Source organism: Cervus elaphus, chromosome 33, assembly GCF_910594005.1.
Source record: "Cervus elaphus chromosome 33, mCerEla1.1, whole genome shotgun sequence".
Lineage (NCBI taxonomy): Eukaryota > Metazoa > Chordata > Mammalia > Artiodactyla > Cervidae > Cervus > Cervus elaphus.
The window spans coordinates 8,603,387-8,629,827 of NC_057847.1; the positions used below are offsets into that span (position 1 = coordinate 8,603,387).

Consider the following 26,441-nt stretch of genomic DNA (forward strand, 5'->3'; position numbering starts at 1 on the left):
CACAGTAATTATACTGATCATCTTTATTTGATCCCGGGAAAACAAGAGGCAGGGGTCCTTGCTTAGTACCCACGGTTGTGTTTCGGATCAGAATCCCCAGCTTGCCCATGCTCTTTCAGTGCCACTTGAATTTGGGAGGAAGGTGGAGCAAGCGGCCCACGCAGCCTGGGGACGGAGGAGCCGGTGTGCCTGCTTCCCCTGCGCGTGCCAGCCCAGGGCAGGCCTTGCGATGACAGGATGCTGGTGGTGGACGAGAAGCTGAGGAGGGCGGGGCTGCGTGACCTGTGTTCTGTGATGGGGTCACATGTGGGTTTTCTTTTTCAGTTTGAAAAGTGACTGCTTTTACCACCTTTAGTATTTTTTGGACCAAGGCAGATATATAAATAGGTAAATAAACGCTCTTTCGTCGATTAAAAAAAAAAAAGAAAAGTGACTGCTTTTAATCTTCCCTCCAGTTTCACTTTAGGTTGAAAATGAAGATTTTATTCTTCAAGTTGAGCACAGTGATTTTACAGTCTTTTTGAAAGCCACAGTTGAGGTTTTCAAAAGACGTCTCAGAGAACTCCAGTAGATAAAGCGAAAAAAAGAGAACGTGTTCAGGGTGCACTGAGGGCGGGACCCCAAACTGTACCCTGTCTCCCCAGAGTCTGTCATTGCTGAGACGGGTGGACATAGGACCCCAAGCACCCAGGGGACTGAGTCCTCAAGTGAACGCAGAGGTCTGGGCTGAGCCAGGAGCAGTGTGGGCTATGCCCTGGTGCGTGGAGAGCCGCGAGGCTGGGAGTGGGGCCAGGAGAGGGGGTGGGAGACTCTGGCGAGGAGGGAGGGCAGGGCAGCCCCTGGCGGGATCTGGGAGGCGCTGGCTGTCACGGCTGGAGGCAGGGCCACCCCTGAACCTCCACCATGCAGCCCCCATGGGGCCGAGTCTTCTGGCGGCCCAGGGTCGAAGTTAAGAGGGCGAGCTCGCAGCAGGTTGAATGAACCCCTGTCCCCACTGTGGGTTCACTGTAAGCGCCCGGAGCGAGGTTGGTCAAGCCCTTGCTGAGCTCGAGTGAGGGAGCCAGTCAGGGAGGACCAAGCTCAGGGTGAGAGTGAGGGGCAGCCAGCGTGGTGAGTGCTCCTCCGCCGGGTGGGTTCTGGGCACACCCTTGAGTTCAGGGGTGCCCTTTCAGTAGCCTCACTGCAGGCTTGTTTCAGGGGTGGAGGAAGCAGAAGCCCACTTAGAAGACGTGCTCATCCCTAGCGGTGGTGGTTTCTGAAGCAGTTTATACTGTTCGGTTTGACTGTGACCCAGTGACCTTGCAGGGTCACGTTTGACGGTGGGCCTGAGCTGTGGGCACGGCCTTCCTTCTCCCGCACCCAACACATACCTGCCATCTTTTTGGCAGCCCCTCCCCGCTCTCTGCACCCTTGATGGTGGGCCTGAGCCCAGCCCCTCTGTTACCATGGAGCCCCTTGTGACAGAGTGGGTTCCATGTTCTGGGCTCCTGGGAGATGTGCTGGAGGCAGAGCCTTCGTGCCATTTCTTCTTGAGACAGCAGAGCTGGTGGTCATAGTGTGAGAGCGGTGTGTGAGAGCAGTGTGTGAGAGTGGTGTGTGTGAGAGCGGTGTGTGTGAGAGCGGTGTGTGTGAGAGCGGTGTGTGCGTGAGAACGGTGGTCATAGTGTGAGATCGGTGGTGATACCTCAGGTGCTGAGGTATCTGCCTGGGAAACAGCAGGTGCCCCCGAGTGGGGGGCTGCCCCCATCCGCGAGGATGGGTCGCAGAAGGGCCAGCCTATGGGCGCTTTTCCCATGCTGCAACCCCAAGAAAAAGGCCAAGACAAGAAATAAGTTGGCCTCATCCCAAGTCCTGGAAGCAGAGTGGCCGGAGGTGAGAGCAGCCGGGGGCTGGGCCCGTCGGGTTGGCCCTCACCTGGCGAAGCGTTGGGGTTGTGTTTCACTGTGTTCGCATGGTTGTGGGCCCTGCCGGCCAGGGCGTTCTGGCCTCCTGGGCAGGATCGACCCCAGCAGGTTGACCTTGTAAGAGGCTGTGCATGTGGTGCATGGACGATGGGTGGGGGCCCCACAGGAAGGGAAACAGTGGCTGGAGGAGTCACTGGGGCACGTGGACTGAGCCATAGAGTCAGTCCTTGGAGCAGAAAGGCTAAGCCCCTTAAGGTCTCTCTTCTTCCAAACAAGGGATCCCCTGGCTGGAGGAGTCTCTGGGGCATGTGGATCGAGCTAGAGAGTCAGTCCTTGAAGCAGAAAGGCTAAGCCCCTTAACGTCTCCCATCTTACAAAGCACAGACCAGTGCGTCCAGTGTTCTCGTGACGGGTACCTAGTGCTCATGTATATAACATACACCCTCATAGCTTCACATGTCTGCTGCATGCCTCTTACAAAGTGTTGGGCAGTGCTCTAGGTGCCGAATACTTAGTATGTAGTAGGGGATATGTGGCCCAGGATTTTTGTATTTGTGCAAAGATCAATCGAAGAATGAAAGAGTCCGTGTGGTTTGGTCTGAGCAAGTTCACCACGTGGACAGCCCCGCGTACATACATATTGTGATAAAATACATATAACATGAATTTACCATTTTAAGCAGTTCATGGAATGACTGGGTGACTTCAGTGGAGTCAGGCTAACAGACGGCCTTGGGGTGCCATCAGCCTCTTTCGCAGAGGAACACTCCAAAGCCTGGTGGCCTTGTAGACCTTACCTTTCTTCTTCACTCTCCCCAGGGGCTCTAGGTCACTTGTCTGTGTGTCGTTTAAGAATCTCTTTATCCACTTTGTTGTTAGGTGTATGTTTAGGAAAGTTTCTCAGACTTCCCTGGGTCTTGAGAAGGCTGGCTTGGATTCCGGGTTCTCCCCTGCCACGTGCCTGCCAGGTCGAGGTGGAGGCTGCAGGCCAGTCTGAGTTGTAGGGGTCTGTGTCGTCTTGGGGTCAGCGGACCCCCTCTTCTCCGGAGGGGCAGGGAGATCCTTTGAGTGGAGCCTGGAGAGAATGGACAGTGTCAGTCTTCAGAGTCTCGCTCTCTTTAACTTAACATTTGTGTTTGCATTTAGTTACTTCCTCATTTACCTGTTTTCTAGGAGTTGGCCACATCTCAACAACTAAAGGCATGCAGGGAGCAGCTTCTTACAAGAGAAGCGGAAATCGCGGAGCTGAAAGCCGAAAGGAACAACACCAGGGTCAGTAGGCGGAGTCTCACGTGTTGACCTGTGCCCCGCGGGGGTCACCGCTGGGCTCCGTGTTGCTGTCTTTAAAGTCTGTCTGGTTTTCAAGTCATTTTTCACATCTTCCCACTGAGCAGACCGAGGTGGATCAGTTTGGGGTTCTCATACCTTGCTTCAAATTTATGATGAGAGCTAATGTAATTTTAGTACATTTGAGGGGAGAGTTCTCTTAGCTTCCATTTTTGTCCATGCTGCAGTTTGTGTGGGATCTTAGTTCCCCGACCAGGGATTAAAACCCATGAGCCCTGCAGAAGTGTGGAGTCTTAACTCCTGGGACACTGGGGAAGTCCACTCTAACTTCAGACTGAACTGGCGGGATTCCGACGTGCCTTAGCATGGTTTTGGCCTTAGCGTGAGGCTGAGAGGCGTTCTCAGCCCTGAATTCAAGTGTGAGGTTGAAGGTGCTCCTTTGCGCCTTGCAGCTGCTGCTGGAACACCTGGAGATCCTGGTTTCCCGGTATGTGCCGTCCCTCGGGATGACGGCGAGCCCGCAGCAGGCGCAGTCCCCAGCCAGCATGACCAGCGAGGTGGAGCTGCTCAGGGCGCTGAGATTGCTCTTTGAGCACCACAAGGCCCTGGACGAGAAGGTACCAGCCACGCGGCCGTCCTGGATTTGTACATTTGCTGCCTGGTTAGGTGGACGATGCGTGTATTTATGGAACTAGTTGACTTTTGAGCTTCTTGAATTCTTGTAAATACAAGCTTTTCTGTAAGAACTCAGAGTTTTATATGGTTAAAAAGCGTTGCCTGAGTACATGCTCAGACATGTCCGAGTCTTTGCGACCCTGTGGACCGTAGCCCACCACGCTCCTCTCTTCATGGGGCTTCCCAGGCAAGAATACTGGAGTGGGTGGCCATCTCCTACTCCAGGGGATCTTCCCGACCCAGGGATCGAACCTGCCCTCTCACATTGGCAGGCAGATTCTTTACCACTGAGACACCTGGGAGGAGCCCAGTTAAAAAGTATTAGTTGGCATAAATGTCTCAAGGTTTTTTTTATTCTCTATATCAATTTGCAATTAAAAACTGGGTAATACAGTTCTTTTAGGATAACAGTTTTTTCCTCTGAAACTGAGAATTTAAAGCTGTTACTAAGCAGATTTTCTTCACCTTAAGGACAATGAGAGACATTAAAGGTATTCTGTTACAGTAGCCATGGAATCAGGTGAGGGTAGAATAAGAAGTGCACTAACGTATGTACACACATCAACACACAGTGATTCGGCCCCTTTTATTTCAGTTGAGAGAGCAACTGCGACACGCTCTCGAAAGGTGTAGTTCCTTAGAAGAGGAATTAAGGACCGCACACAAACAGGTGAGTTTGGACAGTCATCGTGCAATTCAGTTAAGGGTTCGTCATTTGTGTACTTTCATTTTCAAAAAGTATGAAGGCTGTAGTGGTGGACATCAGGTGTTATTTATCTTTGAAATGGGGCGCAAGGGCCTGAGGAATAACCCCAGGGAGGGTGGGGCCTGGAGCCAGGGAGAGACGTGTTGGAGGGCGGCGGGGTGGGCAAGAAGAAGAGGAGGCTTGGTGACATGGGTTCCTCCAGCCCCCGGGAGCTGCCCAGCAGGGCGGGGCACAGCGCCTGCTTGCAGAGTGCTGGAGACCAGGCGGAAGCGGGACAGCAGAGGCCACTCGCAGGGAGCCTTCAGAGACCCTGAGTTGGCGCTGCAGGGTGCCCTGGAGCAGGAGTCTGCTGGCTCCCGTTGTGCCATCTGAAGCAGAGAGTAGCGAGAAGATGTGCTGACCAGGCTGATGGGGCTGAACCCATAGGCAGCTTCTTCGCTGGAGCGGAACTGGGATGATGGCAGGTGGTCCTGCAGCCAGCGAAGGGGGTGGCCCAGCCCTGGGGAGGGGTCGTGAGGAACACAGGGGGTGTGGGCTGTGACCACACGGCCAGGGAGCCGGCAGCCAGCACCTCGAGGCTGCCCCTCGGATGCTTTGAGGTCATGTCTGGGAGAGAAGGCAGGACCTGGGTTGAGAGTCGGACAGGGGGGAGACTTGCAGATACCAGGGTGTGAGGTGTGAGAGCGGGAGGGCGGCACGGGCCCCAGCAGGCACTCTCCCGTGCGTCTCTGATGGCAGAGCCACCCTTGTGCTGCGAGGGACTATCCCCCAGAACAGCCCGAGTGCCTGTGCCCCGACAGGAGAGCCGCGAGGTGCTGACCCTCCAGTCCCCTGGCTGCCCTGCTCGCTCCTGTCTGTGCGTGTTCAGACCAGCCTGGAACACGGAGGCCTGGGAACCTGTGAGGACGGCACTCCTCGGGGAACTAGTACAAGTGATGACCGCTGAAGTGGACCCAGCGGATGCGGAGCTGAAGGATTTTTTCCTTCTTATTTTCCTTCAGCCTGCCTGATGGAGACAAGGATGTATGTTTTTAATTTTGGCTTTTTGTCTCTGACTCGGTCATCCCACCCATGTGAATAACCTCATAGGATTGCCTACCGTCCACGCTAAGACCTGAGTGTCACCAGGCCATCTAGGAACTGGATTCTCCTGCTGCCCATTTCTTCAGTACTACTAGCTTAAGAGATGGCAGAGTCTCATAACCATGGCCGTTTATCCAAAGTCGGGGCTTCCATGTCAAATTGTGTTCGGTTCCTGATAGACGAGAGCTGTCCTGAATGTCGCTGACGAGCCGTGGTCCTCTCGTGCCCAGGTGCAGAGCCAGAGGGAGCAGGACTGGGAGTCCGCGCAGCAGGCCCGCGTGGTGGCCACCGTGGCCCAGGCCTTCGAGAGTGACGAGGATGTGTCTGACGGCGAGGGCGACAGGGTCACCCTCCTCAGCTTGGCCGGTCAGCTACCGCCCAGTGGGCAGGCCGATGGCGACACTCTGCCTGTGATGATTCAGGAGCTACTGGATGCCATCAACGAGGAGATCTGGTGGGTGCGCCCAAACTCAGCTCCCCAGAAAGTGGGCTTCTCTGAGGAGCTGTCTTCTCCTACGAGAAGTCTGAGTGTTCCATAGTGAGAGAACTGACTTCAGGCCTGCTTCAAGGATTTTCAGTTCTGAGATCGCCCTTGATGAGAGAGCTCAGTCATGCAGGGCGTTCTGTCTACAGCTGGTGTCAGTCCTTTGTGGAGAGGGCGTTGTAGGGTGTCGCCCCAGCTCTGAGCCCCAAGGTGGGTGAGGTGCCGAGGCGGTGTCCTCCCCGGCCCGGGTACCCTCCAGCCCTGAGGGTTCACCCTCCCGGGTCCATCGGAGACTCCCACGTTCTGGTGAAACACCACCTGGAACAGAAAAGCAGGGGTTTGGGGGTTGGCAAATTCCCACTCAGATCTGCATTGTCCTTTTGAACATAATACAGTGTGAAGATTGGCTTGTTGTAAGACAGTGGTCCAAGGACATGTGTTTGAGTTTTTTTCATGTCGTCAGTATGTTTAAGATGTTTTCTTTAGACACTGTCTTGGCAGTTGTAATAGTTTACAGAACGGGATAGAATGCAAAGGCCCACCTCGTGGTGAGCAGCGCGCCTTGGGTCTGGGTGCAGCCGGGTGTCCGGGGGCCCCGAGGCCTGCCTGGGCCACACGCGCACAGCTATGCCCCTGTCCCGGGCTCGTGTCCAGAGCGGCCGCAGGCCGGTGACCGTGCGCAGGACCAGGCAGAGCTGCTGCTCAGATTGTTCTCGTCACGTCAGCCCAGGCCGAGGTGCCCGTGCCTGTGTGCCGAGCACGCGGGGCTCGGGGGGAAGGCAGGGGTGAACGGCACAGCCAGCAAACGCAGGTGGTGCCGCCTGGACTTTTCATGCCATGACAGACTGCTTCCTTGGCCTTGTTTCAGCTCAGACTAGCTCAGAAAGATGGGCTTTCCCCGTCCCCGCAGGAAATATGGAACGGTTCCATATTAATATTTTTGTTTTTACAGCAAGTTGTCAGGTAAAGTGAATTTTCCTTAGGCAGTAAGTTGACTTGTTTATCAATGGTAAATTCTGTCCATCAGCTTGCTATCACAAGTGAGTAACTTTCAGGACTTATAGGCAGAATGAAGCTGAAGAGGTTATGACCTGCAAGAATCCTGTAGTTTATTTTGGAAATCATTTTATAGGCATCATCGAGTATTTAAACTGCTATATAAAATCATCCACTACACATTAGGGGAGAAGAGCAGTAAGCGTGAATGCTAGGTTAATGCGGCACTTTGACATGAATCCAGAAACTCGCACAAAGCTGGTGGAGAACTTCATCAAGTGATGTGTTTGTACATGTTCAACCATTAAAAAAGAAAAATCCCCTCAGCACTTCATCTGGTCTGGGGACTTTTGTTTAGAAACTCCAGCTTGTTCGTGAATCGCTGTGTTGGTTATAGAGAGTTCCCGATTCCCAGTGGAAAAGACTTGAGGCACTGACGTGCACCTCTGCCCTGAGAGCAGGGAAGGTGAAGGTTGTCAACTTCAGGTATCTCCTCACAGGGAGAGAGTCGCCACCCAGGCCCCATCTGAATGTTAGCGTAAATAAGTCAAATCAAACGTGAATGACCAGGGGCCAGTTTGTAAGACTCAGTGCTAAGTTATTCTAAGTTTGAGAATATTCAAAAGAGGGAAAGTCGAACCTTTTAGCCGAGATGAGAAATGAGCAGATGTTCCCAGAATTTGCTCATCGTGACACAGAATGCCAGCCCAAATTTGTTGTCCAGAAACGTTCCTGTGCTGACGAGGGCAGCTGACGAGTTTTGCTCTCTTTTAGGTGGATCCAGGAGGAGAAGGAGAGCGCGGAGCAGCGGGCCGAGGAGCCTGAGAGCAGGGCGGGCGGGGCGCGCTTAGGCAGCCTTCGGCGTTTTAAGTCCCTGAGCTCCGACAACCTGTGTCCTGCCTCCTCACTTGCCGGCTCCTGCCCGCCCAGCACGGAGCGCTCGCCGCCCCAAAGCAGGCGGCACAGCCTGGCGTGCGAGGGAGACTGGCTGGGCGTCATGACTCCGGTATATGTCTGCCCCTTCCCTGCCACATCCCTCCCCAAGCACACTGTTTTTCTTTCTTTGTTTTTTCTGTTTTTCCCCAGAGGAAAATCAGGTACATTTGTTCCGCTCAGAGGACTAAGACTTTTAAAACTGCCTGGACTTTAGTCATTCCATAATGGCACACGGACCAATTAGGCTTCATATTTGGACCACCGGCTTAGCACGCCATCGTGAATTCAGCCAGAGCCTGCCTCTGGAGCGGTGGGCCTGGCCTGTGCTGGGCACGGCAGCGGCAGGGAAGTTTCTGTGGTCAGGAAGCAGACAGCCTCGTGAAAGTAACCATAGGCCGCCCTCATGGCGAGTGAAAGCTGGGCAGCACATGTTCCATCGGGGACGCGTGGCTGCAGGGTGCAGGGCATGTGGTGGCAACAGAACCAAGACTCTAAACTGGTCCGCTTGCTGATGGGCCTGGCCGCATGCTCAGGCCAGCTGTGCACGTGAAACCAGTTAAAGGCCCGGTGCCCCAGGGCCCCAGGGAAGAAGTCGGGCTGCCTCACTCTTCCGAGTCTCAGAAAGGGATGACGCCCTAGGGCTTCTGGTGACAGATTGTGCGGCTCTAAAGCACATGTGCTGGCTTTCTTGCCTGTGTAGCCTCGGTTTCTGAGTGCACGGCTGTTTACCCCGTGAATCATGTGTACAACACTCTGCCTTGAAACTGCACTTGTATTATCCCTTTTTTCTGTTACCACCCATTTCCTGTGAGCTGCGTTTTTAGCATAGAGTTCAATTAACTGTGGGTCATTTTAGATGCATGTGAAGTGGTAACTGGTCCATTTTGTGGTCTTTTCACACACTGCTTTTATAATTTGTATCATTGTCTAAGTAGTTGATATGTAAAATTCTCGGACGATTGCTCTGTGGTTTCATGCTTGATTTCTTTCCGAGTATTTGTAAAAAAACAGTTCTGAATATTTTTCCGTGTGGAGTTTTCTGACGGTGTGTCTGCTGTCATCATTGATTTTGATTTCCTGACTCATCCTGTAGTCTGTTTAGCCGTCATCAATCCAGACGGCAGCCTCCCATCCCCCCCAACCAGAGGCTGTAGTTCACACATCCACCTCCCCTCCCCCATCCTCCCCCTTGCTCTTGTCATATCAGTGCTGTGTTCCATTCGTCTGGTTTGTGCTTTGTCTTCGTGTCTCATTAAATTGTGAATTTCCCGCATAGCAGTAAGTTAGAGTTAGTGTATCACTATGCAGTTACAGGCATAATGTAGATGGATCGTACACTATGTGGACAGCAGATGCCTCTCCTAAGCAGCCTTCAGAGACCCCCAGTGGGCGCTGCAGGGTGCCCTGGAGGAGGAGTCTGCTGGTTCCCGTTGTGCCATCTGAATGTGAGAGAAGCGATAGGATATGCTGAACATGCTGATAGGGGTTAACCCACAGGCAGCTGGTTCGCTGGAGCGGAGCCGGGATGATGGCACGTGTCCTGCAGCCAGCGAAGGGGGTGGCCCAGCCCTGGGGAGGGGTCGTGAGGAAGACAGGGGCAAGGGCTTTGGCCACAAGGGCCAGGTAGTTGGCAGCCAGCACCTCGAGGCTGCCCCGCGGTTGCTTTCCGGTCATGTCTGGGAAAGAAGGCAGGACCTGGGTTGAGAGTCGGACAGGGGGGAGACTTGCAGAGAACAGGGTGTGAGGTGTGAGAGCGGGAGGGCGGCACGGGCCCCAGCAGGCACTCTCCCGTGCGTCTCTGATGGCAGAGCCGCCATTGTGGTGCGAGGGGCTATCCCCCAGAACAGCCCGAGTGCCTGTGGCCCTAGTGGACAGCCGCAGGGGGCTGGCCCTCCAGTCCCCTGGCTGCCCTGCTCGCTCCTGTCTGTGCGTGTTCAGACCAGCCTGGAACACGGAGGGCTGGGAACCTGTGAGGACGGCACTCCTCGGGGAACTAGTACAAGTGATGACCGCTGAGGTGGACCCAGCAGATGTGGAGCTGAAGGATTTTTTCCTTCTTATTTTCCTTCAGCCTGCCCGATGGAGGCATGGATGTATGTTTTTAATTTTGGTTTTTTGTCTCTGACTCCATCAGCCCACCCTTGTGAATAACCTCATAAGATTGCCTTCCGTCCTCGCTGAGACCTGAGTGTCACCAGGCCATCTAGGCACTGGATTCTCCTCCTGCCCGTTTCTTCAGTACTGCTCGCTTAAGCGATGGCAGTGTCTCATAACCATGGCCGTTTATCCAAAGTCGGGGCTTCCATGTCAAATTGTGTTCGGTTCCTGATAGACGTGAGCTGTCCTGAATGTCGCTGATGAGCCGTGGTCCTCTCGTGCCCAGGTGCAGAGCCAGAGGGAGCAGGACTGGGAGTCTGCGCAGCAGGCCAGCGTGGAGGCAACCGTTGCCCAGGCCTTCGAGAGTGACGAGGATGTGTCTGACGGCAAGGGCGACGGAGTCACCCTCCTCAGCTCGGCCGATCAGCTGCCGCCCAGTGGGCAGGCCGATGCCGACTCTCCGCCTGTGATGCTTCATGAGCAGCTGGATGCCATCAGTGAAGAGATCCGGTGGGTACGCCCAAACTCAGCTCCCCATAAACTGGGCTCCTCTGAGGAACTCTCTTCTCCTACGAGAAGTCTGAGTGTTCCATAGTGAGAGAACTGACTTCAGGCCTGCTTCAAGGATTTTCAGTTCTGAGATCGCCCTTGATGAGAGAGCTGTCAGGCAGGGCGTTCTGTCCACAGCTGGTGTCAGAACTCTGTGGGGCGGTGTTGTGGGGTTTCCCCCTCAGCTCTGAGCCCCAAGGTGGGTGAGGTGCCGAGGCGGTGTCCTCTGCGGCCCGTGTGCCCCCCAGTCCTGTGGGTTCACCCACCTGTGTCCATCGGAGACTCCCACGTTCCAGTGCAAAGCCACCTGGAACAGAAAAGCAGGGGTTTGGGGGTTGGCAAATTCCCACTCAGATCTGCATTGTCCTTTTGAACATAATACAGTGTGAAGATTGGCTTGTTGTAAGACAGTGGTCCAAAGACATGTGTTTGAGTTTTTCTCATCTCATCAGTATATTTAAGATGTTTTCTTCCCACACCGTCTTGGCAGTTGTAACAGTTTACAAAATGGGATAGCACGCAAAGGCGCTCCTCGTGGTGAGCAGCAGGCCTTGGGTCTGGGTGCAGCCGGGTGTCCGGGGGCCGGAGGCCTGCCTGGGCCACACCGGCACAGCTACGCCCCTGTCCCGGGTTAACATCCAGAGCGGCCGCAGGCCGGTGACCCTGCGCAGGACCAGGCAGAGCTGCTGCTCAGATTGTTCTCGTCACGTCAGCCCAGGCCGAGGTGCCCGTGCCTGTGTGCCGAGCACGCGGGGCTCGGGGGGAGGCAGGGGTGAACAGCACAGCCAGCAAACGCAGGTGGTGCCGCCTGCACTTTTGATGCCGAGACAGACTGCTTCCTGCGCCCTGTTTGAGCTCAGAAGAGCTCAGAAAGATGGGCTTTCCCCATCCCCACAGGAAATGTGGAACGGTTCCATATGAATATTTTTGTTTTTACAGCAAGTTGTCAGGTAAAGTGAATTTTCCTTAGGCAGAGTGACTTGTTTTATAAATGATAAATTCTGTCCATCAGCTTGCTATCACAAGTGAAAAACTTTCAGGACTTATAGGTAGAATGAAGCTGATCAGGTTATGACCTGCGAGAATCCTGTATTTTATTTTGGAAATCATTTTATAGGCATCATTGAGTATTTAAACTGCTATATAAAATCATCCACTACACATTAGGGGAGAAGAGCAGGAAGCGTGAATTCTAGGTGAATGCGGCACATTGACATCAAGCCAGAAACTCGCACAAAGCTGGTGGAGAACTTCATCAAGTGATGTGTTTGTACATATTCAACCATTAAAAAAGAAAAATCCCCTCAGCACTTCATCTGGTCTGGGGACTTTTGTTTAGAATCTCCAGCTTGTTCGTGAATCGCTGTGTTGGTTATAGAGAGTTCCCGATTCCCAGTGGAAAAGACTTGAGGCACTGACGTGCACCTCTGCCCTGAGAGCAGGGAAGGTGAAGGTTGTCAACTTCAGGTATCTCCTCACAGGGATAGAGTCGCCACCCAGGCCCCATCAGAATGTTAGCGTAAATAAGTCAAATCAAACGTGAATGACCAGGGGCCAGTTTGTAAGTCTCAGTGCGAAGTTATTCCAAGTTTGAGAATATTCAAAAGAGGGAAAGTCGAACCTTTTAGCCGAGATGAGAAATGAGCAGATGTTCCCAGAATTTGCTCATCGTGACACAGAATGCCAGCCCAAATTTGTTGTCCAGAAACGTTCCTGTGCTGACGAGGGCAGCTGACGAGTTTTGCTCTCTTTTAGGTGGATCCGGGAGGAGAAGGAGAGCACGGAGCAGCGGGCCGAGGAGCCTGAGAGCAGGGCGGGCGGGGCGCGCTTAGGCAGCCTTCGGCGTTTTAAGTCCCTGAGCTCCCTCAGCCTGTGTCCTGCCTCCTCACTTGCCGGCTCCTGCCCGCCCAGCAGGGGGCGCTCCCCACCCCGAGGGAGGCAGCACAGCCCGGAGCTCCAGGGAGACTGGCTGGACGTCCTGACTCCGGTATGTGCCTGCCTCCTCCCTGCCGCATGCCTCCCCGAGCATACTGGTTTTCTTTCTTTCTTTTTTCTGTTTTTCCCCAGAAGAAAATCAGGTACATTTACTATGCTCAGAGGTCTAAGACTTTTAAAACTGCCTGGTCTTTAATCATTCCATAATGACCCAGGGACCAATCCGTCTTGATATTTGGACCACCGGCTTAGCACGCCATCATGAACTCAGCCAGAGACTGCCTCTGGAGTGGTGGGCCTGGCCTGTGCTGGGCACGGCAGCGGCAGGGAAGTTTCTGTGGTCAGGGAGCAGACAGCGTCATGAAAGTAACCATAGGCTGCCCTCATGGCGAGTGAAAACCAGGCAGCACATTTTCCATCGGGGACGCGTGGCTGCAGGGTGCAGGGCATGTAGTGGCAACAGAACCAAGAATCTAAACTGGTCTGCTTGCTGATGGGCCTGGCCACGCGCTCCGGCCGGCTGTGCGTGTGGAACCAGTTAAAGACCCGGTGGCCCAGAGCCCCAGGGAAGAAGTCGGGCTGCCTAATTCTTCCGAGTCTCAGAAAGGGATGACGCCCTAGGGCTTCTGGTGACAGAGTGTGCCGCTCTAAAGCACATGTGCGGGCTTTCTTGCCTGTGGAGCCTCGGTTTCTGAGTGCATTGCTGTTTACCCCGTGAATCACGTGTACAACACTCTGCCTTGAAACTGCACTTGCATTATCGCTTTTTTCTGTTACCAGCCATTTCCTGTAAGCTGCATGGTTAGCATAGAGTTCAATTAACTGTGGGTCATTTTAGATACAAGTGAAGTGGTAACTGGTCCATTTTGTGGTCTTTTGACACACTGCTTTTCTAACTTGTATCATTGCCAAAGAAGTTGATATATAAAATTCTTGGACGATTTCTCTGTGGTTTCATGCTTGATTTCTTTCCGAGTATTTGTAAAAGAACAGTTCTGAATATCTTCTCCTTGTGGAGTTTTCGGACGGTGTGTCTGCCGTCATCATTGGCTTTGATTTCCTGACTCATCCTGTTGCCTGTTTAGCCGTCATCAATCCAGACCCCAGCCTCCCATCCCCCGCCCCCGGAGGCTGTAGTTCACACATCCATCTCCCCTCCAGCATCACACCACTTGCTCTGGTCATATCAGTGCTGTGTTCCGTTCGTCTGGTTTGCGCTTTGTCTTCGTGTCTCATTAAATGGTGATTTTCCCTCATAGCAGTAAGTTAGAGTTACTGTATCACTATACAGTTAGAAGCATAATGTAGATGCATTATGAGCTATATAGACAGCAGATGCCTCTCCCAAGCAGCCTTCAGAGACCCTCAGTGGCTGCTGCAGGGTGCCCTGGAGGAGGAGTCTGCTGGTTCCCATTGTGCCATCTGAAGGTGAGAGAAGCGAGAGGATGTGCTGACCGGGCTGATGGGGCTGAACCCATAGGCAGCCGGTTCGCTGGAACGGAGCCGGGATGATGGTAGCTGGTCCTGCAGCCCGCGAAGTGGGAGGTCAGGCCCTGGGGAGGGGTCGTGAGGAAAACAGGGGGCGTGGGCTGTGACCACGCAGTCAGGGAGCCGGCAGCCAGCACCTCGAGGCTGCCCCTCGGATGCTTTGAGGTCATGTCTGGGAAAGAAGGCAGGACCTGGGTTGAGAGTCGGACAGGGGGGAGACTTGCAGAGAGAAAGGTGTGAGGTGTGAGAGCGGGAGGGCGGCACGGGCCCCAGCAGGCACTCTCCCGTGCGTCTCTGATGGCAGAGCCGCCATTGTGGTGCGAGGGGCTATCCCCCAGAACAGCCCGAGTGCCTGTGCCCCGAGACGAGAGCCGCAGGGGGCTGGCCCTCCAGTCCCCTGGCTGCCCTGCTCGCTCCTGTCTGTGCGTGTTCAGACCAGCCTGGAGCACGGAGGCCTGGGAACCTGTGAGGACGGCACTCCTCAGGGAACTAGTACAAGTGATGACCGCTGAGGTGGACCCAGCGGATGCGGAGCTGAAGGATTTTTTCCTTCTTATTTTCCTTCAGGCTGCCCAATGGAGGCATGGATGTATGTTTATAATTTTGGGTTTTTGTCTCTGACTCCATCTGTCCACTCTTATGAATGACCTCATAGGATTGCCTTCCGTCCACGCTGAGACCTGAGTGTCACCAGGCCATCTAGGAACTGGATTCTCCTCCTGCCCGTTTCTTCAGTACTGCTCGCTTAAGAGATGGCAGTGTCTCATAACCATGGCCGTTTATCCAAAGTCAGGGCTTCCATGTCAAACTGTGTTCGGTTCCTGATAGACGTGAGCTGTCCTGAATGTCGCTGACGAGCCGTGGTCCTCTCGTGCCCAGGTGCAGAGCCAGAGGGAGCAGGACTGGGAGTCCGCGCAGCAGGCCAGCGTGGAGGCAACCGTTGCCCAGGCCTTCGAGAGTGACGAGGATGTGTCTGACGGCAAGGGCGACGGAGTCACCCTCCTCAGCTCGGCCGATCAGCTGCCGCCCAGTGGGCAGGCCGATGCCGACTCTCCGCCTGTGATGCTTCATGAGCAGCTGGATGCCATCAGTGAAGAGATCCGGTGGGTACGCCCAAACTCAGCTCCCCATAAACTGGGCTCCTCTGAGGAACTCTCTTCTCCTACGAGAAGTCTGAGTGTTCCATAGTGAGAGAACTGACTTCAGGCCTGCTTCAAGGATTTTCAGTTCTGAGATCGCCCTTGATGAGAGAGCTCAGTCAGGCAGGGCGTTCTGTCCACAGCTGGTGTCAGAACTCTGTGGGGCGGTGTTGTGGGGTTTCCCCCTCAGCTCTGAGCCCCAAGGTGGGTGAGGTGCCGAGGCGGTGTCCTCTGCGGCCCGTGTGCCCCCCAGCCCTGTGGGTTCACCCACCTGTGTCCATCGGAGACTCCCACGTTCCAGTGCAAAGCCACCTGGAACAGAAAAGCAGGGGTTTGGGGGTTGGCAAATTCCCACTCAGATCTGCATTGTCCTTTTGAACATAATACAGTGTGAAGATTGGCTTGTTGTAAGACAGTGGTCCAAAGACATGTGTTTGAGTTTTTCTCATCTTATCAGTATATTTAAGATGTTTTCTTCCCACACCGTCTTGGCAGTTGTAACAGTTTACAAAATGGGATAGAACGCAAAGGTGCTCCTCGTGGTGAGCAGCAGGCCTTGGGTCTGGGTGCAGCTGGGTGTCCGGGGGCCGGAGGCCTGCCTGGGCCACACCGGCACAGCTAAGCCCCTGTCCCGGGTCCACGTCCTGAGTGGCCGCAGGCCGGTGACCGTGCGCAGGACCAGGCAGAGCTGCTGCTCAGATTGTTCTCGTCACGTCAGCCCAGGCCGAGGTGCCCGTGCCTGTGTGCCGAGCATGCGGGGCTCGCGGGGAAGGCAGGGGTGAACAGCACAGCCAGCAAACGCAGGTGGTGCCGCCTGCACTTTTGATGCCGAGACAGACTGCTTCCTGCGCCCTGTTTGAGCTCAGAAGAGCTCAGAAAGATCGGCTTTCCCCGTCCCTGCAGGAAATGTGGAACGGTTGCATATTAATATTTTTATTTTTACAGCAAGTTGTCAGGTAAAGTGAATTTTCCTTAGGCAGTAAGTTGACTTGTTTATCAATGGTAAATTCTGTCCATTAGCTTGCTATCACATGTGAAAAACTTTCAGGACTTATAGGTAGAATGAAGCTGATCAGGTTATGACCTGCAAGAATCCTGTAGTTTATTTTGGAAATCATTTTATAGGCATCATCGAGTATTTAAACTGCTATATAAAATCACCCACTACACATTAGGGGAGAAGAGCAGGAAGCATGAATTCTAGGTGAATGCGGCACATTGACATCAAGCCAGAAACTCGCACAAAGCTGGTGGAGAACTTCATCAAGTGATGCGTTGTTACACATACAACCATTAAAAAAGAAAAATCCCCTCAGCACTTCATCTGGTCTGGGGACTTTTGTTTAGAAACTCCAGCTTGTTCGTGAATCGCTGTGTTGGTTATAGAGAGTTCCCGATTCCCAGTGGAAAAGACTTGAGACCCTGACGTGCCCCTCTGCCTTGAGAGCAGGGAAGATGAAGGTGGTCAACTTCGGGTATCTCCTCACAGGGAGAGAGTCGCCACCCAGGCCCCGTCAGAATGTTAGCGTAAATAAGTCAAATCAAACGTGAATGACCAGGGGCCAGTTTGTAAGTCTCAGTGCTAAGTTATTCCAAGTTTGAGAATATTCAAAAGAGGGAAAGTCGAACCTTTTAGCCGAGATGTGAAATGAGCAGATGTTCCTGGAATTGCTCATCGTGACACAGAATGCCAGCCCAAATTTGTTGTCCAGAAACGTTCCTGTGCTGACAAGGGCAGCTGACGAGTTTTGCTCTCTTTTAGGTGGATCCGGGAGGAGAAGGAGAGCGCGGAGCAGCGGGCCGAGGAGACTGAGAGCAGGGCGCGCTGGGCATGCTTAGGCAGCCTTTGGTGTTTTAAGTCCCTGAACTCCGACAACCTGTGTCCTGCCTCCTCACTTGCCGGCTCCTGCCCACCCAGCAGGGAGCGCTCCCCGCCCCGAAGGAGGCAGCACAGCCCGGAGCTCCAGGGAGACCGGCTGGGCTTCATGACTCTTGTATGTATCTACCTCCTCCCTGCCGCTTGCCTCCCCGAGCACACTGTTTTTCTTTCTTTGTTTTTTTCGTTCTCCCCAGAAGAAAATCAGGTACATTTACTATGCTCAGAGGTCTAAGACTTTTAAAACTGCCTGGTCTTTAATCATTCCATAATGGCCCAGGGACCAATCCGTCTTGATATTTGGACCACCAGCTTAGCACGCCATCATGCACTCAGCCAGAGACTGCCTCTGGAGCGGTGGGCCTGGCCTGTGCTGGGCACGGCAGTGGCAGGGAAGTTTCTGTGGTCAGGGAGCAGACAGCCTCGTGAAAGTAACCATAGGCCGACCTCATGGCGAGTGAAAGCCGGGCAGCACATGTTCCATTGGGGACGCATGGCTGCAGGGTGCAGGGCATGCGGTGGCAACAAAACCAAGACTCTGAACTGGTCCGCTTGTTGATGGGCCTGGCCGCTCCCTCAGGCCAGCTGTGCGCATGAAACCAGTTAAAGGCCCGGTGCCCCAGAGCCCCAGGGAAGAAGTCGGGCTGCCTCACTCTTCCGAGTCTCAGAAAGGGATGACGTCCTAGGGCTTCTGGTGACGGAGTGTGCGGCTCTAAAGCACATGTGCCAGCTTTCTTTCGTGTGTAGCCTCGGTTTCTGAGTGCATTGCTGTTTACCCCGTGAATCACGTGTACAACACTCTGCCTTGAAACTGCACTTGTATTATCCCTTTTTTCTGTTACCAACCATTTCCTGTGAGCTGCGTTGTTAGCATAGAATTAAATTAACTGTGGGTCATTTTAGATGCATGTGAAGTGGTAACTGGTCCATTTTGTGGTCTTTTCACACACTGTTTTATAATTTGTATCATTGTCTAAGTAGGTGATATTTAAAATTCTTGGACGATTTCTCTGTGGTTTCATGCTTGATTTCTTTCCAAGTATTTGTAAAAGAACAGTTCTGAATATTTTCTCCTTGTGCAGTTTTCTGATGGCGTGTCTGCTTTCATCATTGGTTTTGATTTCCTGACTCATCCTGTTGTCTGTTTAGCCGTCATCAATCCAGACTCCAGCCTCCCATCCCCCCCACTGGAGGCTGTAGTTCACACATCCATCTCCCCTACGCCAACTTCCCCCTTGCTCTGGTCATATCAGTGCTGTGTCCCGTTAGTCTGGTTTGTGCTTTGTCTTCGTGTCTCATTAAATGGTGTTTTTCCTGCATAGCAGTAAGTTAAAGTTAGTATATCGCTATAGAGTTAGAAGCATTGTGTAGGTGGATCATGCACTACATAACCTGTGTAATCATAAATGAGATTATGCTTCCATGAAGAAATGCTCCTCTACACGTAGAGTTAATGGTCTTTTGACCCAATATCCTTTAGGTGTTGATGCTTGGAGTTTAGACGGTAAATCTCATCAGTTTTTGCATGGTTAATGTCTCTCCTAGACTCTTGTACAAAGTATCTTTTATGGTTCATAAGATGTGAAGACTCCACTTGCCATTATGCTAGCTTTCCTTACAGATTTTTATGGGATGCCTGCTTTAATGGATTTATTCTGAGAAGTTTTATATCAAATTCTAGGTAAGGATTTTACATTAATGTCCAATAGGTGGTTAGATTTGTTCAGGTTTAAAATAGGTATTATGGTAACTTCCTAATCAGTGAAATTACTACTTTAAAGTATAACGGGTTTTCTATTAAGGGAAACTAACTTATAGCAAATTTTGGCTGAGAACAGACAATTCTTAAGGCCCTTTGCTGACCAGAATGCTCTGCTTTAATAAATCATGATATTGTAATAGAATGGTATCTCCTGAGTAATAATTTATAGTGTTTCTCTAGTAAACCTTGAATAGCTCATTTCACTTCTGTGGTTAAAAATATGCTCTGTTTCCAGTTCCATGTTCTCTAAGTCTTCATCTCACTTCTATGTTTGCCGTCATGTTTGCTTTACTGTATTTGCCTGTGACACTTCTTGAATTTTTAGCATCAGAGTTGGAATCAATCTGGTTTCTGTTCATTTCTTTGCATGCACCTTTCAGCCTAGTGAGTTAAGGAAGCATCGTCGAAAGGTTAACTATTTAATAATATAGCATGCGTTTGTTTCTCTGTGAAGTATTAAAGAGTCCTTATCCTGTTACATGAATGAACACTATGTGGTTATGTACTGGTGAATAATTGACATTTTAATGGAAGTTTTGAAACTCATCCACCAGTTGAAATATGCTGATGGTTCTCTTGGTAATAGGTCATTCGGGGACTCTTGTAACAGTTTGCCTTTCTCCCACTTGTTTACCTTCTAATCAACTCATGCTTATTTATAATAGACATAGGATTATTTTTAAAATTGTCTTCAGTTATTTTTTGGCCGTGCTGCACAGCTTATGGGATCTTAGTTCCCCAACCAGGGACCAGGCCGGTGTCCCGGCAGTGAGAGTGCCAAGTCCTAACGTCTGGACCACGGTGGAATTTCCGCTCAGCATGTTATTCAAAGACACGGCTGAATCCGAGCCATAGGTGGTAGCTTTGGGGGAAGGCAGTCTAATGACGGGGGTAGCAGCGTGCAGGAGCCTCTGTGTGCCAGGCAGCGTGGCGAGTGCTTTCCGAGCCTGTCATCTCATCTGGCAGACACCCAGGTGAGGGCCAGGCGGCTGTCATCCCCAGTCAGCAGACGTGGACACTGAGGCTCAGAGAGGCCGGGCCCCGTGCCCAGGCTCGCACACCCAGCAGTGCGGTGCGGACTGGTCTGATGAGAGCCTGGACACTTAACCCTGCTGCCGTCCCGCCCCCTTTCCTCCAGAGGCCCTCGTGTCCCTCACAGCATCCCTGATGGAGGGAGCATCAGGAGGGAGCTCGCTGCCCCTCCCCTCGGGTCCCTTGGATGAGCCCCTGTTGTTGAGTCCAGTGCCCCGAGGGCTGGCCATCCTTGTCCCTCTCCCGCTCCCAGCCCGCTGACCGACCACTCCTGGGACCTTCCCGCAGGACTCGGGCAGCCGCGCTCCAGTTCTCGCAGCTCAGTGCCCGGGAGCCCTTCTGCTGGGACCCGCGGAGCAGCACTGTGCCCTGGGGCTGGTGACCTGGGTGTGCCGCTCACTGGCTCTGTGGCCTGCTGTGCCCTCCCGTTTCGTGAGGACACCGTCCTGCCCATGCTAGTCACGTGGGCACCCGGGGGGCGGGCTTCCCTCCTGGGGATGGGCGGCCAGGCTGGGGACCCAGAGGCCTTCCTCAGGAGGAGGCCCGGGGAAGGGGCTGGCCGCGGTCCCTGACTTTGAGGCAGGTGTTTGTCTCCCCTGAGTCCACGGTCAACCCAGGCGTGTCACTTCCCACTCTGTTTCTGTTGTTTTCTGATTTTTATAAAGGCTTATTGTACCTTGAATTTGAGACTGATCCCTGTTCAGTTCCGTGGGGATAATTTCTAGCCTCTGTAGCCTTCTGTTGCCTGAGGGTTCTTGTTGGAGATCAGGGGAGGGTGCATAGTTTACCCAGCTGCTGTTGAACGGGCTCAGCTGTATTTTGCACTGAGTCACTTTGTTGTCACCAAGCTCCTGTGGGGCTGCAGTGGATCAGTATTCTTTAGAGAATCCCACTACAAAGGCACAGGTTAGTTGGTTAAAACAACACACTCATTGTTTACAAAAATACTTGCCGTGCATGTTTCCTGAAACTTCCCCTGGCTTAACCACACACCCAAATGTACTAGTGAGACCTGGCTGGACCCTGAAGGGGTTAATCTCTTCCCCACACTGTTACCACCACTGTCTTTCCTGTCCTCACACCCAGGACCAGCGGAAAAGCTGGGACTCCAGGAGAAACATCTTTTTTTTTTTTTTTAATTGGTTTATGTTTGAATTGAAGGATAATTGCTTTACAGAATTGTGTTCTTTTCTGTCAAACCTCAGCGTGACTCAGCCGTAGGTATACATATACCCCTTCCCTTTTGATCCTCCCTCCCATCTCCCTCCCCATCCCACCCCTCTAGTCTCATACAAGGTCATCTCTGAGTGAAGACCTAGGGGTGCTCTATGTAAACCACAGTGAGCAAAGTACACTCGAACTGCGAGTGAGCACTTCAGTGTCAGCCCCCAGTCTGTCCGTTACTGAGAAACACGAGCCAGACATGTGGTGTTCGCATGCCGGGCGAGGTACCTTTTCTGTCTTTCCCCTGTTGTCCTGGGCTCCAGTGGCTGCATCGTCACTACCAATGATCTTGGGTGGTGGCACAAGCTGTGTCCTTTGCTCCTTCAAACAGAAGGGTCTGGACGCCTTTGCTGAGAGGCTTCTTCCTCTTGCTAGTGGTGCTTCTGAGCAGCATCTGGCGATGAGCAGAGTCCTTTCATCAGGGCAGTTCATGCCATGCAGGGTTCACGGTGCTGGCATCGCTCTGCTGTCCTGCCCGGCGTGGCCGTCTGGTCGCTGGATTCCAGGGAGGGCGGAGCCCGGCTTCAGGGAGGCCCCCGTCCAGGGTGTCTGCACTCAGTCGGGTGCTCTCGCTGCCCCACGCCCTGCTTCTCTTGAACAAGACAGTCCTGTAAGATGGCACTAAGCTGGAACAAGGGTGGTTTTTTGTTAGTTTGTTTTTTGTTTTTTTTTGTACTTGGAGGAAAGCATAGCAAAAAGCTTTACAAATAAGTTTTCGGTTATAATGTAAAGCCTGTGAGGTTGCCTTTTCTGACACAGTCTATCGTTAGCCAGTTTTACACTGCCATTTTACACCTGTCTCACTCAGCTGCCTGCTTTAATGGAAGAGGAAGAAGACGACGAGACCACCATCAAAGGTGAAACCTCGAGCCCTACCTCGCCACGGTCCCTTCGGCTGGACCGGCTGCACACGGGGGCGCTGCGCGCGGCCGGCCCCGAGGACGTCAGGGACACCCGCAAGTAAGGGGCCTGCGCGCCTCGTCGTCAGTTTCAGGAGCCCTGCGCCTCTTCTCTTGAAAGAGTTAGAAGGATGTCTTTAAAGGAATCCCACTGGGTTCGGTGCCTGTGTTTAGTGGTGAACTTCAGGTGCTGGGTGAGAAGAGCTCAGTGGCCTGGCTGATTTTAGAAAACGTCCATCTCTACGGATTGACCCCGCTGTGGGAGCTTTCTTCCTGCTCTTGCTAGAGGTCTGCCCCACCCGGGGCGCGTTCCTGAGGGTGACGGCCCCGTGCCTCTTGGGTTCCCTCTTGAGGGTCCCTCCCTTTTCCTCAAGGGTCTCCTCTCAGGAGACTCCATCCCCTGCAGTGACTGACACTGTCCTCATTCAGACCACCGCCTGCTAAGCTCCCGTTCTCAGCCAGGCAGCACTCGATGGAGGACACGTGTGGTCTCTTGACCAGCAGCTGTGCTGCCACGGCCGGGGACGGTCACCCTGCGGAGGTGGGGGGAGCTGCCCAGAGTGGGGGAGCTCGCCTTCTCTGGGAGCCTCGTCACCTGCCAAGCGGAGACCCTGAGGGAGGGTCGGAGTGCCCTCTGCACCAGCTGGCCTGGAGTCAAGCCCTCCCCGGGGGGAGCTCCAGTCCGAGACTCTCAGCTTCCCGGGGCGGATGTCTGTGGCCGGGAGCCTGCACTGCTTGTGTGGAGTGTGGTTGGTGAAGGCGCCTCCACTGTGTGCTCGAGGTTGAGGTGCGGGTGTTGCTGGGTGGCCGGTTCTAACAGTAGATCTTGAGGACGGGTGTGTGTTTGCACAAGGGCGCCGGTTAAAGGTCCTTCTCTCTCCCCGAAGCTCGACCGGCTCTCAGGACAGCCCCGGGGGCAACCCCAGCAGCAGCACCATCAGCCAGGACTCGCTGCAGAAAGCTGCGAAGAAGAAGGGCATCAGGTCCTGCATCGGCCGCTTGTTTGGCAAGAAGTAAAAGGGCCGGCCTGGACTCCCGGCAGGGAGGCCTTAGGACCAGGTGGGTGCTTCCCCGTTGAGAGGGAGGAGGGCCTGCAGGCATGTCCCTTCTGTGTCTCCCCCGCTGCGCCACGAGGCTCCTGTCACTCACGCTCGGGGTCCTCCTGGGAGCAGGAGCGGAGGAGGCATCCGTCTTCTCGGTGGGTCCAAGATGATCTGATGAGTTAATGAGTGGATGGGTGGATGAATTATGTGTAGAGGGATGGAGGGATGGATTAGTGAGTGGATGCATGGATGAAGAGATATCTGGCTTGATGGGTGGACGGAATTCATGAGTGGGTGGAATATGGACTAGTGAGTGTGTATGGATGGTTGAAGAGATGGCTGGCTCGATGGGTGGATGAATGAAGCATGGAATGAATAAAGCAGATGTTTATACTCCAACGCTAGAAACATATTCTATGAAGTTGATTGAGTAGGAGCTGGGCAATGATTGTTTCGTCCAGAACACTGACAAGTGTTTGGAAACGGCCTAAGTGCTCATCAGTGAGGGGTGAGGTCCAATCTCTGGACATCGCACAAGGAACGGCCCTCCTCCTCCTTCCTGCCACCTTCCTCATCCCCAGGAGCTCCTCAGGGGCTCTGCCCATGGCCCACGCCCCACCACACAGTCACGCAGGTCCTCCTGGGGTCTCCTCACCACACAGTGTTACCATTAAGCCCCCATGTCTCTCGGCTTCATCTCCTTGAGGACAGGGTATGTTCCTGCCTCTTCAGCCAGATATTTGTAGAGTGTCTTGTTTGTGCTGGGTGTGGGATATACACCCAGGGGTAAGTGAAACAAGGTGTGGTCTGGACCACAGTTAAGACACAAGAGAGAAAAAGGAGCAGATTATTCAATGCTATCCCTAGTCTTAGTAAAGACAACGCTGAGATGGAAGGTGCATTGATTATATGCCAGATGCTGGGCATGCCCCTTCCCAAGCAGGGGCTGCCACCTCCCGATTTACAGAGGAGGACACAGTGATGGTCACGCGGTCAGGGAGTGGTGAGGGCAGGTGCACACCCAGGCAGTGGGACCGTGCACTTTGCCGAGCCCCAGCCCCCGCTCTGGTGGGTGCAACGGGAATGAGATGGTTCTATGGCGTCCCTGACTCAATGGCCTTGAGTTTGAGCAAACTCCAGGAGGTAGTGAAGGACAGCAAAGCCCGGAGTGCTGCAGTCCACGGAGTGCCAAAGAGTCGGACACAACTGAGCGACTGAACTAAAGCCTGAGTGTGTGCTAAACTGCTTCGGTCGTGTCTGACTCTTTGCGACCCCAGGGAGTGTAGCCCACTAGCTCCTCTGTCCATGGGATTCTCCAGGCAAGAATACTGGAGTGGGCTGCCATGCCCTCCTCCAGGGCATCTTCTCGACCCAGGGATCCAACCCACATCTCGTTATCTCTCACATTGGCAGGCAGGACCTTTACAGCTCGCGCCACCTGGAAAGGCCCCGTGAACGCTGATGCAGAAAAGAAGGGCTGCTCCTAAGTTTAACTGGAAGAGCAGCAAGCACAGGTTGTAACGAGGAAACCACACAATGAGCGACAACAGTGCGGACAGAAACAAGCAGGGACGCCCTCACCCACATAAAGAAAACAAGTGTGCCGTTCGGAAGAGGAGCCCGTCAGCCCTTGGAGGGACAGTTGGAACCAGAATGAAAACCGAGGCCGTGGTCAGCAGTGCCCACGCACACGGCCTGAGTGGCGTGGTGTCACTCACCGGGCTTCCTGCGTCCCCAGAGCTGCTGCCGGCGGTAACATCTCTGAGTGCTAGGCCGGCAGCATCCCCGAGTGAGCTGAGGCATCGCTGCTGTCCTTGCAGTGCTGCTGCAGGGCCCTCTGTGGGCGGCCACCCTCGTCCCCTGCCCCGCCGCCCGCTGGGGCCTTGCTGGCCCCCTGGGATCCTTTCAGCCCCTGAGCATGGGTGTTCCCAGGCCTCTGCCTAGTCGGACTGGGACGCAACTCAGGACTTGGGCTTGAGATATCAAGGCGACCTTGAATCTGAAAGGACACTGCCCTGGGGCCCGTGAGAGAGCAGGAGAGCAGAGCCCCCATGTGGAGAAGCAGAGCTGGGGAGCGTGCCCACAGCACCGCTGCCTCCTGCGCAAGTGCCCCCTCACCTCTCCTTGACCTGAAACAGACCCCAGCTGCTGCTGCTCCGCAGGTGATTCCTACAGATGCACCTCCTGCAAGAGCTGTTGTCCTGCTGCTCGGGGGCTGCCTGAGTGTGCTCAGGAGGATCAGACAAGTGGGGCTGCCATGCCTGATTCTGCGGGAGGGCCTGACGCTGGGGGAGGGCCTGACGCTGGGGGAGGGTCTGACGCTGGACTAGGGCTGGATGTTGAGGGGGTACGTCTGATGCTGGGGAGAACGTCTTGTGCTAGACTAGGGTCAGAAGCTCGGGGAGAGCCTGTTGCTGGCCGAGTGTCTGATGCTGGACTAGGGCCTCATGCTGGGGGGTGGGGGACTTCTGATGCTGGACTAGGGTCTGAGGCTGGGGGAATGTCTGATGCTAGACTAGGGTCTGATGCTAGGGGAGGGCCTGTTTCTGGGCGACTGTCTGATGTTGCACTATGGTCTGATGCTGGGGAGGGCCTGATGCTGGGCTAGGGCCTAAGGCTGGGGTGGGGGGAGCTTCTGATGCTGGACTAGGGTCTGAGGCTGGGGGAATGTCTGATGCTAGACTAGGGTCTGATGCTGGGGGAGGGCCTGTTGCAGGGCGACTGTCTGATGTTGCACTATGGTCTGATGCTGGACTAGGGCCTGATGCTGGGGGAGGAGGGCCTGATGCTGGGGCGGGGAGGAGGAAAATCTGATGCTGGACTAGGGCCTGATGTTGGTCTAGGGCCTGATGCTGGGGGAGGGTCTGATGCTGGACAAGTGCCGGATATTGAGGGGGTACGTCTGATGCTGGGGAGACAGTCTTATGCTAGACTAGGGTCAGAAGCTCGGGGAGAGCCTGTTGCTGGCCGAGTGTCTGATGCTGGACTAGGGCTTCATGCTGAGGGGGGACTTCTAATGCTGGACTCGGGTCTGAGGCTGGGGGAACGTCTGATGCTAGACTAGGGTCTGATGCTGGGGAAGGGCCTGTTGCTGGGCGAGTGTCTGATGTTGCACTAGGGCCTGATGCTGGACTAGGGCCTCATGCTGGGAAGGAATGTCTGATGCTGTGGGGCGGTCTGATGATGGTGGGCAGCCTGCTCCCAGATGTACGCAGAGTTGTGATTATAAATCTCTATGAGAAAAAAAAAAATCTCTATGAGAAATCTTTTTTCATACTTTCCTGACCACCTTTGTATGTTCTTTCTTTCTGAAGCATAATTGCTGT

General features: G+C 53.8%; 1 protein-coding gene across 1 annotated transcript in view; it reads left to right on the forward strand.

Moving 5' to 3' along the window:
• LOC122688281 (liprin-alpha-4-like) overlaps positions 1 to 25,445 on the forward strand; it is a 32,503-nt gene extending 7,058 nt beyond the window's left edge. Inside the window, 14 exon segments of the mRNA XM_043894179.1 lie at positions 3,078 to 3,176; positions 3,644 to 3,808; positions 4,462 to 4,536; positions 5,886 to 6,109; positions 8,066 to 8,141; positions 10,455 to 10,678; positions 12,473 to 12,704; positions 15,020 to 15,243; positions 17,042 to 17,273; positions 21,982 to 22,133; positions 22,960 to 23,102; positions 23,105 to 23,131; positions 23,245 to 23,270; positions 25,254 to 25,445. Of these exon segments, the coding sequence (XP_043750114.1) occupies positions 3,078 to 3,176; positions 3,644 to 3,808; positions 4,462 to 4,536; positions 5,886 to 6,109; positions 8,066 to 8,141; positions 10,455 to 10,678; positions 12,473 to 12,704; positions 15,020 to 15,243; positions 17,042 to 17,273; positions 21,982 to 22,133; positions 22,960 to 23,102; positions 23,105 to 23,131; positions 23,245 to 23,270; positions 25,254 to 25,445 (2,091 nt within the window).
• Positions 25,446 to 26,441: the final 996 nt, after the last annotated feature.